This window comes from Macaca fascicularis, chromosome 6 (genome assembly GCF_037993035.2).
Source record: "Macaca fascicularis isolate 582-1 chromosome 6, T2T-MFA8v1.1".
Classification (NCBI taxonomy): Eukaryota; Metazoa; Chordata; class Mammalia; order Primates; family Cercopithecidae; genus Macaca; species Macaca fascicularis.
In genome coordinates, this window is record NC_088380.1 from 42,102,041 (window position 1) to 42,123,807 (window position 21,767).

Here is a 21,767-nt window from a genome sequence, read left to right on the forward strand (position 1 = left end):
TGTCTAAGCTGGATGTATGCATTTACTATTCTATTTTTATAGAGACTATATTTAAACATTTTTTCAAAAGTGTTGATCAAGATGATCTCTAAACCAAAAGAATAGAGAAAGATTTCACTAACTGGGAATGCGAAATTCAGTCATTTAATAAAATTCAGTCTCCAGGATTCATTAGCCTTTAGCTGCAGGGTCACCAGCAGTAGTCATTAGCCCTTTGGTTTCATTCCCTGCTAAGTCATATCAGCAACACTATGATTTATCATATTACTAATAATGGGTTTTGAGGAAGCCTCATCTATCATTTTTAATGTGTCTTCTCCTCCCTTTAAGTGAGCTGTTTAATGAGAAGAGGCTGCTGCAGTTATACAAATGCATCATTAGCCAAAAGGATATTTATAGCAAATATCAAACTCACTCATTGTTCATGAGACAGAGATCGACTGATTCAAAAATGACCAAAATCCTACTCTATGCAAAGAAGTCTGCCTTTCAACAACAGAGGAGATGGAGAATATTTGATTAAATTCTTACAAGAGTGTCTGGTAGGCAGTGTAGCAGCATGGTTTGGAATCAGGTATCTAGCTGACCTTTCTTTCAGTCCATGTGTTGAATATATCCACTTTCCAGTGAAGAAACAAAGTCTTAGAAGTAAGCAGTTGTTCAAAATATATCATATGAAACACAGCAAGGAGAGAAATATTTCCTTTCCTCCAGATAAAAAAGACTCAGGTAGCAATCAAAAGGCAAAATCTCTGTAAGATTGTTGAAGATGGAGAAAGTCTTTCACATTCTCATGTCCCTTTGCTTCTGTCAAAGGTTAAGATGTGTGAGGGCCTAGGCTGGGTGAAATGGCTTGCTAATGAATTTGCTTTTGTTCCTTTCAGATATTAATCTTTTAAAAAATTATCTTCAGTATTCCTCCCTTTGCAATAATTCTGATATTTCTCCAATTGTGCTTCAATGTTTCCCATTTAGCAAGTATTGCAAGATAATTTTATAAACATTCTTTGTGGAGGGCCTGAAATTTTCCAAAGAATTCTCTGATTGGTAGATTATAAAAAACAAAATGGGTAAATAAAGTGGATAAAGTACTTCATATATGACATTTAAGTTAATTATAAGTGACTGGGCAGTGGAAACTTTTGAATTTGGGTAAAAGCTTAAAGAAAACAGGATGCAGAAGAACAAACATGCAAATGGTCCACCTACAATAAAATCCCACCATGAACAACAGTCATGTATACTCAACATATATCCTTCAAACTACAACAGGCTTTACCTGACAATCATTTCTTCATAAGGCTTACAGAATGCTATACAGATTTTTATGTATTTTGCACGTTGTTTTGCTTCCATTCTGAAAGGCAGTTAAATATCCCCAAAAGTACCTGCAGCAGAATGTGAAGCACGTAAGAGCAAAGAAGACTGTAATTCCACTTCTCTTTCCATCACTTGCCACAGATGTAAACTTGAATAGTTAACTCCCTTGGCCTGAATCTCTTCATCTATAATAACAGGAATATTTGTATTTAACTCAGTTTCTGTGAGGATAAAATGGCAATAAATATTCAGAACCTGGCCAGTGGCATATGCTTAATAACTATTAGTTCCCTCCTTGTAAAAATAGATTTAGAATTTAGCTGTGGCTTTTAAACCTTAATCATAGCTTTTAATCATTGACAGGATCTTTCAAGTAAGAGAAATTTTCCTCACAAAATGAATATATCAAATATGTCAGTCTCTAAATATACCTTTAGTCTGAAAAATATCAGGTGTAAATAAGGAAACTAAACATTAATTTTCAACATGTTTTCCAGATAGTCATAGATAAAAGTATTTTTGGATAACCAAATATAGCACCCAGGAAAAGTATAATAAATAGCTTATGTTTCTAATAACATCCTAAATCAGTGAATCACTAATAAAAAGTTGCCTTTCTGAAAAAAATGCATGTCCATTTGTTAAATTGTATGAGAGAAAATAATATTTTGCTCTTGGAAATTCTGAAGACATTAAATGCACTTTTAATCAGCACAGGAAGTAAAGCTCCATCCCAATGGGTCAGTATTTTTATCCTCTAGTAGGGCAACAGGGCTTGGCTGGGTTCTTCCACAGTCCTCTGTGGAAAACAGAACAGGCTAGGGGGAACCGCCCAGAGGTATTAGAACCATAGATGGAAAACACCCTTATATGCACCAAGGCTTAGCTGAATATGAGCTTAAATGGGCAAATATGTTGGAAACATATTAGAGTTTTTTTCCTCATTTTTAAAGATTACTTAAAAAGACAGTTGACTGTTTAGAGCAAAAATAATAGCAAAATATTGTAAGATTTATATCACGTGCAGAATTAAATATGATAAATAGGGAGGATTAATGGCAACAAGAAAAAGCCAGGTTCATGAGCAAAAGTGGTGGTAACCATATGTTAGATAAGATCTTACTGTCTCACTTTTGATTAATAGAAGAGCTAGGAGATACCAGCATGTAGGATAGATGCTCAGAAGTAGAATTTACAAAGGAAATAGTCAAAAGCACATCCCAAGGCTCTTGGGACCCTCAGCAGGACCAAGGAATACAGTATAGGAATAGCAAAGGTTTTGTATGAAGGATTTATTTGATGAAAAGTATCCTACCTACCCCTACATTTCTCAGCAACCAAGGAAGGGGTAAGGGTATGCCTGCTGCTCACTCCATTGACAACTCAGAGCCTGAAAGATGGGGAGCGCAGATAGGGAGTGCTGCCTGACTCCTACCTGAGAAAGTTAAAGGGGCTGTTTTGAGGAAGTAACTACGCTATCACTGGAGGCAGTACAAGAAATGTGAGTGCTTCCCACATGGGGGCCATGTGAGAGAGGACCAACCTCAACAGGTTTTAATGCTTTGTCAACAGGATAGCCCAGGAAGAGGGACTCTACCAGTAAGAGTCTATGTGTTAAGTGGACCACAGAAAAGTCAGAAGCTGCTGGGGAAGCATCCAGCCATCACCCATAGGAGCAGCTGCTGCAGGAGGAACTAAGAAGGGGGTCTCTAAAGATGACCGCTCACCCCACTCCACATACACAGAGGGATCAGCTTTAAATACTTTTATGGACCAGAGATCATGGAGCCAGCAAACAGTATTACCAGTCTCCTGCTATGTAAAATCTTTCCTGCCCTATTTCCTTGCCTTCCCTTTCTCTTGAATTTTGATCCTGGTGGGCGCCAAACAGTGAGCTAGAAGAGGAGAGGAGTAGAGAAAGAGCAAAAGAATACCATATAACCTTCAAATGCAGGCAGACTGTAGCTGGGAGGTCAAAAACGAGGAGATGCATTGCTTTTGAATGATTATTAAAGCATTGTTCACTGTTTTGGAATGGACCCTCTAATGTCTGAATGAAGACTGAGTTTATGAATTAAAGTGACCTAAGAGCTGTTTATTTTCCTGGAGTGAGCTGAAACGTCATGCGGTATTCATTAATGGCAGAGGAAAAGCTTCCCTAACAGAATAGGTTAAAGAGTACCACAGGAGATAAAAATAGCTATGCTTTTATTCTATCCCACATCTAGAGTTTGTTCAAAATATTATAAACAGAAGAAGTACACACACATTCACATACATGCTTGTTACAGTGGATCTCCTAAGATACATTCACTAGCACAGAATAGTCATTATCAATGTTGTTTTTTAATATAACTAAAGAGAGCAACACTGGAATTTGATGAGAGATAATTGCTAGAAGCCAAAAGGAAGGTCTCCAAAACAAGAAGAAAACGATTAAATGCCCTCCAGAAGAGTAAGGTACGGCTGCCCTTTAAACAATCCCAGAGAGCAGCTTTTTAAAGAAATGCCAAATAACAGAAGAAAATAATAAAGCTTTTAAAAAGCTGATCTCAGTGTTGGTAATACAGTAAAAACAGTGTGAAAGTAAACGGGGATAATTTTTCTGGCCAGTAACTCAGTGATACATCAAAATCCCTAAAATACTGACAAAGATATTCTATTTCTAGGGATTTGTACTAAGAAAACCATCAGTAAATACACAATGACATAAATTCAAACATGTTATTAATGATATTAAACAGTTAGAAAAACCAAACTGACACGAAAAAGTAGCTCTCAGACATTAGACAACACACAGTATGGGACTACCATTTCTGAAAGAAGAGAAGCCAACAAGATAGGTCTACAATTTCCCCCAGCTTACTGCCTGGAGAGAATCTGCAAGCTGCAGTACAGGAAGTGAAACTCAGCAGTTTTGTTGGCTTCAGAGAGCCTGAGGCAACTACAATTTGAGATCTGAAAACACCAGAAAGGAGGTATTATACAGAGTGAGAGCTCAGATTTGCAGAGGAAGAAGGTCTCAAGTCTTTGGCAGGGTACGGATATGTGCATACATAAGAAGAAATTAGTCAAAGCCTGAAAAAGAACCACTAAGCAAGCATTAGACAAAAAAAAAAAAAAAAAAAAAAGGCTCAAAACAAACACAGATCTAGGAACAATTCACAATCCTACCAAAGAGTGAGGAAAGATTTTGTAATATATGGAGCATCAGGCAGAGTCCTCTGAAGAAGACTGCCTCAGTAGTGGGGCTAAATTAGACTGCAACTAAATGCTACTCTTAACTAATCTCAACACAGCTTAAAAGCAAATATTGAAAAAGATCAACCTGAGAGACATCCACAGATTTTATAACACAAGAGACATCCAAGGATGTCCTTCAAGCAGAAGGAAAACAACATCAAATGGCAATCTAGATCTGTGCATAGAAAAAGTGCAACAAACAGAAAATATGTTGGAAAAATACAAAAGATTTTTCCTCATTTTTAAAGATTACTTAAAAAGATAGTCGAGTGTTTAGAGCAAAAATAATAGCAAAGTATAAGGTTTATGTCACATGCAGAATTAAATATCACTAAAGAACACACACAATAAGGGCAGAAAATAGAAGTTTACTATTGTATAATTCTTACATTATATATAAAGTGATATATTACTTGAAGTAGATTGTGATAAAATACATATATGGTAGACCCTAGAGAAGCCAGTAAAAAGTAATCCAACAGTAAAGATAAAATACTCAAAAAATACTTAACTGATCCCAAAGAAATCAAAGGGCAGAAAGGACAGATGAAGTAAACAGAAAAAAAAAAATCCTGATAGATTTAAACCCAACCATATTGATAACTACATTAAATGTAAATGGTCTAAACCTCCAATTTAGAGATTATAATTATATGATTTAGAGATTATAAGATAACAATCTAACGATATGATTACAAAAACTTACTTAAAAATAAAGGTGTTCACAGGTTATAGGCAGAAGAATGGAGAAACATACTTTGAAGAGTGACTATATCAGCATCAGACAGCAGACTTCAATATAAGGAATATTATTGAAGAGACAAAATGACAGATCAATTCATCAAGAGAATGTAAGCTTAAATGTGTATGAATGCAAGCAGTAACAGCTCTAAAACAGATAAAGCAAAAAGTCATATAACTGAAAGAAAAACAGACAAATCCACAATTACAGCTGAAGATCTCAAGACTACTCTCTCAGTAATTGATAAGACACAGAACACTTGAACAATACTAACTGCCTGTTTGAACCAATTGGCACTTACAGAACATTGTACCCAACAAGAGCAGAATATATATTCAAGTGCAAATGGAACAGTTACTAAAACAGACTACATTCTGGGCCATAAACAAGTCTCAAGTTTAAAAGGACTGAAATTATAAAGTGTGTTCTCTCACCTCAAAACAATTAAACTGAAAATTTTTTTAAAGTTATGTGGAAAATCACCAAATATTTGGAAACTGACATACTTTTAAATAAACAATGGGCCATACAAAAAATAACAAGGAAGATTAGAAAGTATTTTGAAGAGACTGAAACAATATAAAAATCTGTAGGACATTACTTGCTTATATTAGAGAAAAAAAGTTTCAAATCAATGATCTAAGGCAGGAGTTGGCAAACTTGTTCTGTAAAGGGCCAAATGGTAAACATTTTAGGCTTTGCAAGCCACACAGTTTCTAACCTAACTACTTAACTCTGCTGTGGCAGTACAAAAGCAGCCATAAACAATACGTAAATGAGTGGATATGGCTATGTTCCAAGAAAAATTTACAAAAATAGGCAGTGGGCCAGATTTGGTACAGGGAACACAGTTTGCTGACCCCTGTTAGAATATCAGCTCCATAAATGCAGAGAATTTTGTCTGTTTTGTTAACTATTGCATCCCCCAAAACATTGTCATTTATATTTAACAGTGCCTGACCCTTAATATATGCCAGATCAATACATGTTGAATGAATTAGTGAATTTAATCCTCAGAACAAGCATGAGTTAAAAACTGTCATTTTTACCAATGAATATAGTATAACAGTGATACACTACATGATCAATAAGTAAAGAACCAGTATTTAAGCTCAAGTATGTCTAATTCCAAAGTTTTATGAGCTTTCCACTGCATTACACTAATAAGACAAAGGCATTACTAATTGTAAAAGTTTCATATGACCTCATATGGATTTTCCACCTGTCTTTCTTTTCCTGAACCTCAGGACCAAATGAACAATACACTAAAGTTAAAACAGTATCTAGAGATTTATGCTTATTTCTTCACCTATGTCATAATATATTTAAATATCTATATTTTGGATTAATATTTGGATTACAATTGATGCAACTAAACAGATTGAATCTTGAACACAAACTCCCTTGTAGTTTTATAACCAGGAATACTAGAGACTTAACTTATTTAAAACAGGTAGCATGTCTAGAGAACCCAATCAATTTTATGTGCTCAAATATGTAGCACATATGAGTATGACATTAATTAGTATTTATTCTTTTCAAATGCACAAAGATGTGAAAAACGTGAGGGAGTAAAGGGAAAAAAAAGACACCAAAAGTGTCCCATTCTTTCTTGCCCTAAGAATGCCTCATTCAATCCTCTCCACATAGAGGAGGGCTCTTGGCTCTTGTGCCACTCACGTACTGCAGCCCTGTCCAGTGGGCTGCTATTTTGTGCTTTCATAACCAGCTCTCATTGCTGACCATACACATCTGCTTCCCTTCATAAGTCAATAATCGATGCCAGCTGTTCTCCAAAAATAGGCATTCAGAAGGCACTAGAGCAGCTCTGAATATAGATTCAGCGGACTGCACATCTTTCCATCATTTATTTGCTTGCCTGGGGTTTTACCATCATCACAATCAACAGGGAGCTTGAAGGAGCCAACTACTGTTTTGTCAAGTTTTCCTCCTTTGGATGCTCAGGGTAGAACTGTTAAAAATCTCTGTACATGAGACCAACACTGCATACTAAGAAGCTATTAAAGGGTAAGACAAATAGCACCCACACTGTTTGCTTGCCCTGAAGGCTTAATGTTTATTGTAATCTGATGCTGTAATGATTGATGATGATGTCATGATGCTGAGAACTCAGCCATTGAAAGATTATTAAACTCAGGAAAAAGATAAAAGTAAATGAAAAATGATATAGTAAAGTTGAATTTTTCAGCTTCTTGACTGCCAGATCTTGCAATAAAAACATATTTAAATTATATAAGTCAACAAATCTTTGGGACAAATAAAAATAGATAGCTTACTGAAATTACATAAGGAAGGTAAGCTCTATCTTTATCCATAACCAATAAATGAAAAAAATGTGCCCTCAAAGGGCTTAATTTTGGTGCTTGAATAGGGACTTAGGATAAGCAGGTTGTGCTGGCTCCTGTAAAATCACCTCGCTTATACCAGTGTATTTTAAGGTAAATATTTCCTGTTTAATTTTAAGTAATAGAGTATTACTTAATAGCTACTATTTAGAGAGTACTTGCAGTGTTCACTTCATTTTCTTCTCACTTAATCCCAGCCAAAACATGTGCTCCAGATCACATAATTTGTAAGGGGTAGGGCTGAAATTAAAACCAAACTAAACCTCATGGAGTTGATTCTGAAGCTGCCCTGAGTCTCAAACAATGAAAATATGCACGGTGCATCCCATACAAAGAAGTTAGGAAATGATTATCAGTTACAAAAGCAACAAAAAAATTGCTAATCAGAAGTAACACTACCAACTTCCACTACCAAAACAGTGGAACCAAACCCCAGAAAACTTCTTATGCTTAATTTTTCTCAACTAGATTTCCATGATGTTCCTACAGAACTCCAGAGCTGTTCACCCCACTAGGTCCATTCCTTCAGGAACTCATGGGCTCCAAGTTATATTGAGAAAAGTATAAAGTAATAAACATTTGTATTTTAATCATTCACAGGAATCTTAACAGGATATGTAAAAATATGATACGCATCAGCAAAGCTTTCCTATAAATAACTACATAGTGTACACTGTCACTATGAGAACTTCCAGCCTTACTACGTGCTAAATCATAATATAAACAAATGTTATACTGATATAAAGATGCCCATGTTCCCCGAAGGGAAGAAGATATTTAACACATTTCTGCTTCATACTCAGGACCACTGTGCAAAGTGATTTCAAAAATCATTAGTACAGAGAAATAGATGTATTTAAAACCCTATTGCGTTTGTTCATAGGACCCAATGCTTTTCTCTTCCTTGCCAGGAATCTGCAACTTCTTATAAGAACAACAACCTATTTACCAGGTACTATGTGTCAAGCTCTGTGCTATGTACTTTGCATGCATTGTCACATGTATTCCTTCATATAGTCCTATAAAGTAGGTACTATAATATGATTCCCATTTTACAGATGAGGAAAAAATAGGAAATTAGCTCAAGTTGCACTGCCAGCAAGTGTCAGAAATAAGACTTTAATCCAGGACTATCTCACTACAGGGCCTTGCTCTTACCCACTAAGCTAAGAAAACCAAATGAGACTCCTAACGTTATCTGGTCTCAAACCCTCACTTTATAGATGAGGGCATTTTAAGCCAAAGAGCATAAGTGAAATGTTCAAGGTCACACCTTGATTACTGGTAGAGTCAGTGCTAAAATCTAGGGCTTGCTTTCCTATACTCACTCTACTACCCCATATGGCCCTTTTCTAAAATTTGAAAACAGAAATACATTATAATATCCTACGCAAGTATTTCCATAAACTTTCTATCTGATTCACTGTGTGATACTCAGGAGACCGTCCCTGGTTTTTTCAAAGCAATCAAAAGCTGCTAACCCTTGTAACTATGGCTGATTCTGAAAGATCAATATTTTTACAACTAAACTAACAATATAATCCACAATTTGCTAAGAGTTCTTACTATGATGGCTCAATGATGTTTTTCTCTTACATTTTAAAATGAGGTGAGTTGTAATCAATCTTTAATATGCTGGTTCTCAAACCTGGTCACATATTAGAACCATCTGAGTTGCTTTGAATGACCCAGTGTCCAGGCTACAACCCAGATTAATTAAATTAGAGACTACCTGGGCTGGAACCCATGCATTGAAATTTCTTAAAACTCTGAGATGATTCCAATACACCACCAAGTTTGGAAACTAGGGTTTGAATAATTATCAAAACTTAAACAACATTTCAGGTGACATTAAATCAAATGAGCTAGACTAACATGATCTCTAACACTGTTATCAACTGCATTAATCCAGCTTCCTCAAAAAATTACTAGAAAACAAATTTAAGAGATTTCAAGAAAACTGTCATATCATAGACCACCAGCCTCAGTTATTTGACAAGATTCTTCTTTGCTGGTTCTATAGAAAAACATAGAAATCTTTGAATACACACACAAAGAGCAACTGAGCTACCACCCAAAATGAGCTCATAATCATAAACATACCCAATGTTGTTTCCAAGCATGTACTTGGGAAGCAATAACCTGGTCTACAATGAACTACACTCATGAATTAAGCAGTGATAACAGTCCTCTTTCCAAAGCGAATTCTAGGAGGTTTCTTCCTTGATTTACGTCATTAAATGACAACCGCGCATTTCACAATGATAGTAAACTCTCATGCTTTGAATTCCATAGTAGAGGACAGTGATTATGGGATCACATAACCAATCAAGATGATTTCAATCACTGATTAATAGAATTAACAATTAACATTAATTAACAATTAACAATGCTAACAAACTTATTAATTGTTCTTCCTAGTTTAAAACTTTAGTTATGGTAAATATTTGTATTTCTTACTTTCAGAGTATAATTAGCCCTTTTTCTGTTTTTTAAGTCTTCTCTAACTTGGTTTCTTCTAAAGAAGATGTTTTGGCTCTGATCTTGCCTAGTTTCAGTCCCAGCTGAAGAGCAAATTGGCAAAGCTGAATACTTCTCAGTGCTTACTTAATTAAAATTTGATTCTAGTAAGAAATATATATTAAAATATTTCATTTTCAAAGAATTGTGATCTCATGGCCCTTTTTCTTAGTATTTAAAAAGTAACTATTCTGATCCAAACGTAATTCAGAATAAAAAATGTCTACTTACAGGTATCATCCAGTTAGCCAGGTCACCATATTTGGAAACCTGCATCGCTCCTAGCATTGTCAGATCGACATGTCCCCTGAGAAAGAAGGAGGAAGAATAAAGTGAACCTCACAATCTTTTGTCCCCTTTGCTTGAACTTGCTAGCAATCAGAATAACTTCATGCCACCAAAATATATTTGCTTCCCCCCACCACACAACTGATTTCCTAATAGAGCTCCACGCTGACAGAGAAATAATCATTAAGAATTCTTTTGTGAAAAAAATGTTATAGTATATATTGGCTCAATAACAAACTATGAACAGGTGTACACAGGAAGATTGTTTCCTTCAGTGAGGCAGAATGTGACTATCTGAACACAAACACTAGCTAGAAAGTGAACACAGTTTGAAGAAAATGATAGAATCCTCAGAAAGCACCTTATAAATGCTTATTTCAGTCTGGTTAGCACAAAGACATGGATTCCATTTTGGGGGTTCTTTTCCTAACAGTGGGCTGGATATTCAATGTCCAACATTCGATGTGAATAATTTCACATCATGCAGCCAAACAAACTCCTGATAGTTTTCTGGCTGGGAAATGTGACTGTGTTTCAGAGCCTTGCTAACACACTCAGAGGATGACTCAGCTCATTCCACACAGTGTGAAACATGAGGGGCTCTGTTATTACGTACCCTCTAATCATTGCAAATGATTCATCGCTGGAGAAAAAAGAGGCTCCTGGAAGAACAGTAACTGTTTCCTTGCCTAAACACACACACACACAAAAGAAAGAAAAGGCTATTAGATTTCTAAGAGTATCATGGTGAACAGAGGTCCGTATCTTCTCCATTCCCAAAAGAACTTAAACTCCCTTTACCAAAATGCAGTGACATGGCAGGTGGGGGGACATAATAGGAACCTTTTGTGGTGGAAAGTATTTTGTCACTGACATTGCTTTTGCCTTTGCATGATGATAATAAAAAGCAGATCACTTTTCGTTTTCTTATTGTTTGGAAATTCTCTACAGCAGCAGTCCCCTTTTTGGCACCTCAGCACGGTTTCGTGGAAGACGGTTTTTCCACGGACTGGGGAATGGAGATGGTTTCAGGATGAAACTGTTGTTCCACATCAGCTTATCAAGCATTAGGTTACCATAAGGAACGGGCAACCTAGATCCCTCATATGCACATTTTACAATGGGTTCGGTTGGGCTCCTACCAGAATCTAATATTGCTGCTGATTTGAGAGGAGGCCAAGTTTAGGTGTTAATGCTCATTGGCTTGACTGCCGCCCACCTCCTGCTATGCAGCCTGGTTCCTAACAGTCCATGGACCCGTACTGGTCCACGGCCCAGGGGTTAGGGACCCCTGTTCTACAGGAAATGCACTCCTCTATTGTCTATACCTCTCCAGCCTCTCACCATCCCCATTCCCTTCACAATCCTCTGCTAAATACTACTTAGGAATGAGGAGGAAGGGAGTTCTGGGGTAACACCTGTCAGAATTCAATGCTACTGTAAGTCACTGGGACAGAGAGACTGTGGAATCAGTATGAATATAAGAAGGAATGCAATTTTGAAGAGAATTACACAGGAGATGCACCGCAGTTTCTTTTTTAATCAACAAATAACTTTCAGTGATAAGAATAACTTCTGAGACTCTAATGTACAGCATATAGTATTAACTATAGTTAATATTATACTATATAATTGAAATTTGCTAGAAAAGTGGATCTTAAGGGTTCTCACTACAAAAAAAAAGGTAACTATGTGAGACGATGGATGTGATAATTAACGATTGTGGTAATCATTTCACAATGTATATATATATCAAATCATCACGTTATACATCTTAAATATAAACAATTTTTATTTGTTAAGTATATTGCAATGAAGCTGGGGAGAAATAAAACTAAAATTAGAAAACACATATAGAAAAAAAGGAACCACCTAATTCCTTTATTTCATTTGGCCTGAACTCTCCACTTTTCATCTCTCTCCACTTTTCTTTGTTTTTCTGACTCATCTGTACCCTCTTGCCCCATAAGCTTCTATTAAAACCACAGGATTCTCATAAAATCAGGGAAAAACATGGTAATACTGGCCAATGTATTTAAGGTTAACTGCCAAGAGGTCTCCTTGGAAGGACATCTCCCAAGACTTACACCTCATAATGAAGTTCAGAGCTGGAAAAGATTTTCAAGGTCATCGACTCCCCATAGAACTAATAAAATCACCTGACTCATATCTAAGCCGCTGCCATCTTGTGATCTATTTCCTGTCTATTCAGGAGCTTCAGGGGCCTGGGAATAGCTTCTGGTCTCAACCAGGAAGGTGCTAACATACCACCGTGCCAAAGATAAGTCACCTGTTTGAGAACACCCCATGCATGGCCCCAGTATAATAGGACAGACAAAAAGAAAGAGAAGCAAAACTGTTATTCCAAAATTGGAAAGGGAATAGCTCTCAGAAACAAAAGGACCACAAGCAGTCTGAATATCCCTAGCTGTGCAACACAGTTATATCCTCAAATTCTCAAGTCGTTCCCAAAAGCTAACTTTTCCATCAATATCCCCCTCCATTCAAACTTGAGTATGGAGAAAGAGTAAGCTTATTTATAAATAAATAAATATTTCATCTTGATATAAATATATATCTCTTAAGGGAGTTTTATTCTAAATGATGGAAACATCTTTGTATCTTTTAAAGTACCACAAAACTGAAAAGTTTTTAAAATACTTCCTGGTATGGTTAGCAGGGGCTTTTAAACAGCATGTAAGACATAGTGGATTAAATTAGATAATGCATGCAAAGTCCTTACTCTAACTTGCCTGGATCAGAGAAAGGGCTCTATAAACATCACCTTTAATTATCGCCATTTTTGTTATTCTTCTCTCCAAAGCTACCTATAAAAGAGACAATGCCATTGCCCCTCTAGGGATAAATGTCACAGGACCAAGCAATTGGCTTATATGGTGGGGTTGGACGGCCAGCCTGTGTGAGCTCTAGGTTTTAAGACAGGCATAACACAACTACACCTTATTCTAGACACAACGTCTATAACCTGCAAATTCAGATCCTCATCAGTCCTATAAGGCAGCAAGTCGAAGAGGAGGAATTTGTAGGACAAAAAGGAAGAAAAACATTAAAAATCCCAGCTCTTTTTTTTTTAGGAGCTAAATAACACTGACTTCCAAAAGATAATCTGTACTGGCTGATAATACATACAATGCGTATTTACCATGTTATAGGAAACTGAGATCAATGGGAAGAGCTTTGGATCTCCCTATATTATTTGTGAAGCATAGTTTTATTAAAGAGCCCAGAAAACAACTCTCTTGAAAAAACATTATCAAGTCCTCTGCTAATACATTATAGCATCTTAAAAATTACATTCTTTTGAAGCAAGGTTAATTTTCAGCATTTTTAAACATCTAATATCTAAATGAAAATAAGTATCCTAAAGTTGAATCCATGGTTTTCACATACAATGTCCAAGTTTGGTCAAGAAAAGTCATAACTAAAGACAAGCAACATAAAGAGGGCTTTCTTATTTGGCTATTCCTGATTGATTTCTGTCTCCTCCAATTTTTCTTTATGTATATCTGAATTTTTCATATTTGGGCAATAGAGTTATCAATTTCACGGTCACTGAGTCCTTTGGCTCATGATTTAAAAGTCATCCACACAATAGTAAATGCCTACTATATGCCTTAAACAGTGTTATACACCAAATTTGGGTGATCTAAACTAGTGGTTTGCAAACTTTAACATTCATCAGAATCACATGGAAGATTTCTGAAATGCAGAGTTTCTAATTCAGTAGGTGTGTGGTGAGGTCTGAGAATTTCATTTCTAAAACATTTCCAGTGATGCTGATGCTGTGGGTCTGGGGACCACACTTGGACCACACTGCCCTAAGCAAAAGGAACTTACTATACAGCAGGAGAGATAAACAAATAATTACAAGGCAAAATGTGATATGCTTCTCAGAGAGACACTAGATATGTTGTGGGTTTAGGGGAAGGGCATTTCTGAGCTACAGCAGGATTTGGAGAAGAAAAATGAGCTAGAACTTGAAGGATAAGCATAATGAATGTTGATAGAAAGTTATCAGTAAGGAGATGGGGTAACAATGGAATGGAGCAGAACAAAATCTCATGAAAGACACACCAAGAGCAAAGACATGCAAAGAAGAGTATGAGCCATAATCAGAAAACACCCAGCAGTCCAGAATGGGTACACAAAAATATCCTTGAAGGGTACAGCAAGACAAAAAGCCATAATGGTTGGTTGCAACCACTATAGAGACCTGGAATGCTGTGTTATCTGTACTTTAGACTGCAGGCCTGTGATTCTTCAGATGTGATACATATACCTCTAGAGCAGAGTTTCTCCTGCTTAGCACTATTGACAATTGGGCCTGGTGAACTCTGGGGGATGGGGAGACTGTTCTGGTTGCTGTAGGATGTTTATCAGCATCCCTGGCCTCTACCTACTAGATGTCACTCCCCCAGGTGTGACAATCGAAAATGTCCTCAGACATTGCCAAATGTCTCTGGGGGCAAAATCAGATCCCACCTCATTGAAAACCACTAGTGTAGAGGGATATGGCAGGGGGCTAGGGATATTAAACATGGTGATTCTTTCTAAAGCAACTTTAATTAAAAGTCAAGTCATTTAAAATACTGTATACTAAAGTAAGAAAATATTAAGAAATGAAGAACGCAAAACACACAATACAGAAGCAAAAATATGAGACTTAGAAATTTCACAACTGCATTGGGTTAATCTAGGTTAGAGCCCAGATCTTGATGGGACCTCTGGAATGTTCCAAGCACTGCTGTCTGCACCTCTGTGCAAGTGAGGTTATCAGCAGGTATAACTCAGTGTATACAGAAGAAGGCCAGGGTCACAAGCAGGAGACTGGGTATGAACTCAGTCCCTAGCAATGTTATCTTGAACCCGTCACTTCAATTTTCTGGACCTCAGTTTCCCAATTTGTATAACAAAGTTTCATCTGAGGGTCCAATGGTATAATACATGTGAAAAAGTATGCTCTAAGCCATATAATACTATACAACTGGTAGTTCATTTTTACATAACCTTATAAGACTTTTTAAAAAGAGATCCTTGGAAATAGTTCTATTATAATTTTGAATTTTTAATATACCAATTATATCCAGAAACATAACTCTTTATTCAAAGAGATTTCCATAAAATGCTTTGAAACTAACACAAATAATGGGTTGATCTTCCAGTTAATTTTGGGAATTGAGGAAACCACCAATTTATATTCTAGGTTCTCCAGCTTAAAGTATTTCCTCCCTAATTTAAAATCAAAAGTATCAAAGTATCGAAACTCCCAAAAAGGACTTTGAAAAAGTTATAATATTATTAAACTAACTTGCAGCTTGGCTTCCCATAAGCAATGAATTCTTGTTTTGTAAAGTAGTTTATAAATGTGGCACTTCATGTGTTGAAGTTGAAATGTAAGATTAGTGGAAATATAAAATTGGTGGCTTCATTTGGACTGAGTTACTTCTAAGCTCTATGGAATCGGAAAAACCTACTGTCAAACCACGTTGAAAAAGTTAACAACTTTTCCAAGGAAAGTGGGTTTTATAAACTGAAGCCTGAAATTTGGAACATGCAGTTATTCATTTTGCAAATAACTCACTAATATCATAAATTAATTAAACCAAGCAGCAAATATTTTCACAGATCAATGAGCTAATGCTAAAGGGTACAGTACAATTAAATTACAGCCTTGGTTAAATGTCATTGCTTTATCACAGTAGGCCTTTCAGAGTTGAGTCGTGTTAACTAATTCAACTATTCAACCAGAAGCTGTTTCACTTCCAAAAATTCTAAGTATCAAACCTCAATTTTACTTGGCAGCTGGCCTTTATGTTCAGCTCATATTACTTGTCATCTGAAATTTACACATACTATTTTTGAATGCAAAGTAAGAATAACAGTTTTGCAGGGGCAGAATGAATAAAAGAAGGATACAGAAAATCATGCTAGAACCTAAAAATTAGCTTCTTATGGGCAGCTGCACTCCAGGGAAGATATACGGCTCCAAAGTGGTGGCAGTGTTGCCTCAAGCATAGGCAGTGAAGATGACCAAAAGACCTGACCTGTTCTTCCTCCTCTAGGCTGTTAATATATGAGGCTATGTCCCAGTCAAAGAAAAGGCTAGTAATAAAAGGCAAAGCATATGCCTCTAGGAACAAAAGGGAAGACAAGGCTCTAGTCTCCAGTTCAACAAAACTACATTTATTACATCACCAGATCGTACTTACCAGCAGAGAACCTCCTTAAGCTCCTCTCCTGCTCCAAGGAGAACTAGAAAATAGTAAGCATCACCACCAACGAAAACCCCGGTTTTTACCAGATCTTTTCTTTTTGCTGCTATGGATTCACTCCCACCTTTCTCTATCCTAAGAAGGCTGACCTACTTTGACTTGAGATTCACCAATGGAAGGCACAGGCAGGCAACCCAGCAGTGGAGACCCTCCACCCAACCAGGTTGCTGTGATTTGACTGAGTTATTCTACCAAAGGTCACAGTTCCTATTAAGAGGCCTTTGGTAGAGGAACTCAGTCAAATCACAGCAACCTGCCCCATAAAGCCCAGAGGTGATAATTCCCTGTGGAATTTTACCATCCTTTCGTGGTCTCTTTTAATCCTATCCATGCCTTTGTAAATTGTCCCTTCTTCTAACTCTCAATTACCCTATGTAAGAGTGGGATCTCATTAAACTAAAGAGCTTCTTCACAGCAAAAGAAACTACCATCAGAGTGAACAGGCAACCTACAGAATGGGAGAAAATTTTTGCAATCTACTCATCTGACAAAGGGCTAACATCCAGAACCTACAAAGAACTCAAACAAATTTACAGGAAAAAAACAAACAACCCCATCAAAAAGTGGGCAAAGGATATGAACAGACATTTCTCAAAAGAAGACATTCATACAGCCAACAGACACATGAAAAAATGCTCATCATCACTGGCCATCAGAGAAATGCAAATCAAAACCACAATGAGATACCATCTCACACCAGTTAGAATGGCGATCATTAAAAAGTCAGGAAACAGCAGGTGCTGGAGAGGATGTGGAGAAATAGCAACACTTTTACACTGTTGGTGGGATTGTAAACTGGTTCAACCATTATGGAAAACAGTATGGCGATTCCTCAAGGATCTAGAACTAGATGTACCATATGACCCAGCCATCCCATTACTGGGTATATACCCAAAGGATTATAAATCATGCTGCTATAAAGACACATGCACACGTATGTTTATTGCGGCACTATTCACAATAGCAAAGACTTGGAATCAACCCAAATGTCCATCAGTGACAGACTGGATTAAGAAAATGTGGCACATATACACCATGGAATACTACGCAGTCATAAAAAAGGATCAGTTCGTGTCCTTTGTAGAGACATGGATGCAGCTGGAAACCATCATTCTTAGCAAACTATCACAAGAACAGAAAACCAAACACCGCATGTTCTCACTCATAGGTGGGAACTGAACAATGAGATCACTTGGACTCGGGAAGGGGAACATCACACACCGGGGCCTATCATGGGGAGGGGGGAGGGGGGAGGGATGGCATTGGGAGTTATACCTGATGTAAATGACGAGTTGATGGGTGCAGCACAGCAACATGGCACAAGTATACATATGTAACAAACCTGCACGTTATGCACATGTACCCTAGAACTTAAAGTATAATAATAAGAAAAAATAAATTTAAAAAAAAAAATGTTCTCTATTCACAGGCAGGACCCTGACTGACCCATCAAAGCTCTTCCACTAAATGTGCCGTCATCTGCATTTCCTCCTTTATCTTGTTCATTCCTGAACGAGGGAAGACCTAAAAAAATCTTGTCTCCCCTCCTCAACAATGAATACTATGGAGTGCTCTCCAGGAAAAGACAAAGAATTGAGTCCAAACTCTTATTATTTAGCACAATATTAACAGCAAAGGGAAGGGCCAGAAATAAGTGAGCTTACCTGCATTGATGAGATCTGCATCAGCTTCATGTTGTCGTGGATATGGACCCTGTCAAATACAGCATACATCCAATCAGTAAATGAAGATTCTCACTGAATCACATATTAAAACTGTAATATAAGTAACTTCTCTAAAAACCCTAGAAATGTATCATCCGAAGACTAGAGGTAAACTTTTGAAAAATAATTCTGTTGTGTCCATGGCTCTGTTTCTTATGTTAGTCTTTTCTATACTAAAGTTGTGATTGGGCAAATGAAAAATATTTTCTAAAAATTACCAATTTAAAAGAAATGCTATACTATTAGAAATACAAGTCCATAAAACAAAAAGTAATTATTTAGTCCCTACTATGAAAATGTATTAGAAATGTAGGTCAACAAAACTAATGGCAAAACTAATGTAGGCCAGGGCAGTGGCTCATGCCTGTAATCTCAGCACTTTGGGAGGCTGAGGCAGGATGATCACTTGAGGTCAGTTCAAACCCAGGCTGGCCAACATAGTGACACCCCATTCTCTTAAAAATATAAAAATCAAAGAAAAAAGATTTAGTACCTACTATGCAACCAATGTTATTCAAAAACTTTTCCATGAGGATTAATGAATACGAACTACATCACATTATTTGGCCAGAAGGACCTGGAGAGACAAACTTTTAGCTTTCTGATTTGTAAACTGTAGGCCTGAATTTGGGTTTCTAATCTTACTCCTCACTACATCTAAGTTTTGATATACTTATGTCCTTATGTTCCTTTTGCACAGCTACTCTCAGTAAAGTTTTTTAAATTTTCCATATGTTTTTATAACATAACTCTATTTAAATAGGGCAAGTAGTTAAAGAATATCACATATATTCGATGAAAAGGGAGGAAACTATAAAAAAATAAAAAGGCATAAGATATAAGATGGCCGGGCGCGGTGGCTCAAGCCTGTAATCCCAGCACTTTGGGAGGCCGAGACAGGCGGATCACGAGGTCAGGAGATCGAGACCATCCTGGCCAACACGATGAAACCCCGTCTCTACTAAAAGATACAAAAAACTAGCCGGGCGAGGTGGCGAGCGCCTGTAGTCCCAGCTACTCCGGAGGCTGAGGCAGGAGAATGGCGTGAACCCGGGAGGTGGAGCTTGCAGTGAGCCGAGATCCGGCCACTGCACTCCAGCTTGGGTGACAGAGCGAGACTCTGTCTCAAAAAAAAAAAAAAAAGATATAAGATGGAGCCAAAAATGAAGAAATATTATTGGCTGTGAAATTTTTACATACTTTCTAGAGAGAGACCACAAATTTATCCTGTAAACTGAGGTGGCAACTAATGTTCAGAACTATGTAAATTTTCCTTTAAACACTGGCCACGGATAATCCACAAATTTATTTCCCTTTTCTTCAAAACTAGGAATTTGATCACTCTATAATCTCTAAGGCACGTTAAAAACGCAAATCTTTGGCCAGGCGCAGTGGCTCACGCCTGTAATCCCAGAACTTTGGGAGGCCAAGGCGGGTGGATCACAAGGTCAGAAGATCGAGACCATCCTGGCTAACGTGGTGAAACCCCGTCTCTATTAAAAATACAAAAAATTAGCCAGGCGTGGTGGCGGGCACCTGTAGTCCCAGCTACTTGGGAGGCTGAGGCAGAAGAATGGCCTGAACCCAGGAGATGGAGGTTGCAGTGAGCCAAGATTGCGCCACTGCACTACAGCCTGGGCGACAGAGAGAGATTAGGCCTCAAAAAACAAACAAACAAAAAAAAGCAAGTCTTTGACTTCCACATGAATCTGCTTTTATCCAAACATATATCATTTTTGTGTCTGAAAATGTCACGATTATTGCCTCAATGAGTATCAACTATATGCCCATGATCATTATTTATATTTTGAATTATGAATATGTTTCCATATGCATAATTTCTATTGCATTAACAGTTATGATCTACTGAGAAATAAAAGATTATGAATAGACAAACCAAATCCCTGCCATTGTTAATTAAATTAAAATGTCATACAGGAAGTAAAAAATATATGATTTTATTATAATAATGAAAAAATATGGCCTAACTAAGAAAACTGAGCTCATTTGGATGCTTAATCTTAAGGAAGAAAAAAATTTAACCTTTTGGACAATAGGGCCTCGAAAGGAGAATGAGATGAGAACTTCTACAGTTTTTTGAGGCAATCAACTCAAACAATGTCCCTGTCCTAAAGTGGAAACCTTCCTCTTCAGTTTCGCACTCTGAGGTTTAATTTTATTTAACATAGAACTGTTGAGAACCTTCATTATCTTGTCCAACAACAGAAAGATGAGAAAGAGTTTACACAGGAAATCATGAGGTCTCTCTGAATCAGGTTCCACATGGGAGATGCAGTCAGAAAGCCCAGAGTCAGGAACGCACCATCTACTACATAAAATACAATACTATCTTGCTCACATTTTAAGGGAAAAATTCAATATTTTATTATGATAAAAAGAAAAATAAGGTTGGGCACTTTAAGCAACAACTCAGATTTCACTGTGTGTGACGGATGCACTAAAATCTCCAGTTTCAGCATCATACAATTTATCCATGTAACCAATAGTCACTTGTACCCCAAAAGCTATTGAAATAAAAAAAAATTAATAAAAAATTTCACAACATGAAATATCTCATTCTTCATTAAGATTGGATTTTAAAAAACAAATTTTCATCTTACCAAACCCAGGACTCCATTTTCACTTTGAAGATGAACAGTCATATTTGGGCTGATAAAGTTGCTAGCCAGGAGAGGGATTCCTATGCCCAAATTAGCTAGAAAAAAAAGATGTTAAGGTCCAGCATATAAAAGGTAGAGAAGTTATACCATAAATCTTCTACATATATAGACTCCAATCACCCTCTGGGCATTATTTTGTAATTTTTCAAAAAACGTCTCTAATTAGTCATATCTTTTTCAATAACATTAATATGCTTTCCCACCAATATCAAAGTAGTGGCCTCAGAAGCTAGCCATTTGTTACATTTTAACAAAAATATAAGCACATTTTCATTAATGTGCTCTACAAATTTGGGTTGATGTATTATGACTGATTATTAAACACGGCTTGACTTTTAAAGAATTATTTTCACTATTCAAAACTCCTGCCAAAAGATCATTTTTTATCATCTTTATTGATAAATGGAGTTACCATTTTTAAATTTTAAAAAAGTTTTCTGACAATACCAAAATTTCTGCCTAAAAGTATATCAGATCCTTTGGGTCTCTATGGTAACATTCATTGGTAACTGAATGTTCTGTGACATAAAAAGAAAAGTGGGGAAGAAATTACATTTCAGCAAATACAATTGAGCTCATATATAAAGTAG

The 21,767-nt window shown here is 36.8% G+C and overlaps 1 protein-coding gene across 4 annotated transcripts in view; it reads right to left on the minus strand.

The window, feature by feature from the left end:
* The window catches only part of OXCT1 (3-oxoacid CoA-transferase 1), a 144,522-nt gene that overhangs the window by 57,303 nt on the left and 65,452 nt on the right, over nt 1–21,767 (minus strand). For 2 of the 4 annotated variants that reach the window (XM_005556800.5, XM_015451333.4), the window contains exons 10-13: nt 21,118–21,212; nt 18,437–18,485; nt 11,096–11,168; nt 10,423–10,498 (exon numbers count right to left, since the gene is read on the minus strand). The exons of the other annotated variants lie outside the window; for them this stretch is intronic. In XM_005556800.5, coding sequence (XP_005556857.1) covers nt 10,423–10,498; nt 11,096–11,168; nt 18,437–18,485; nt 21,118–21,212 — 293 coding nt within the window. The remainder of the gene's footprint in view (nt 1–10,422; nt 10,499–11,095; nt 11,169–18,436; nt 18,486–21,117; nt 21,213–21,767) is intronic. 4 annotated transcript variants of the gene reach the window in all.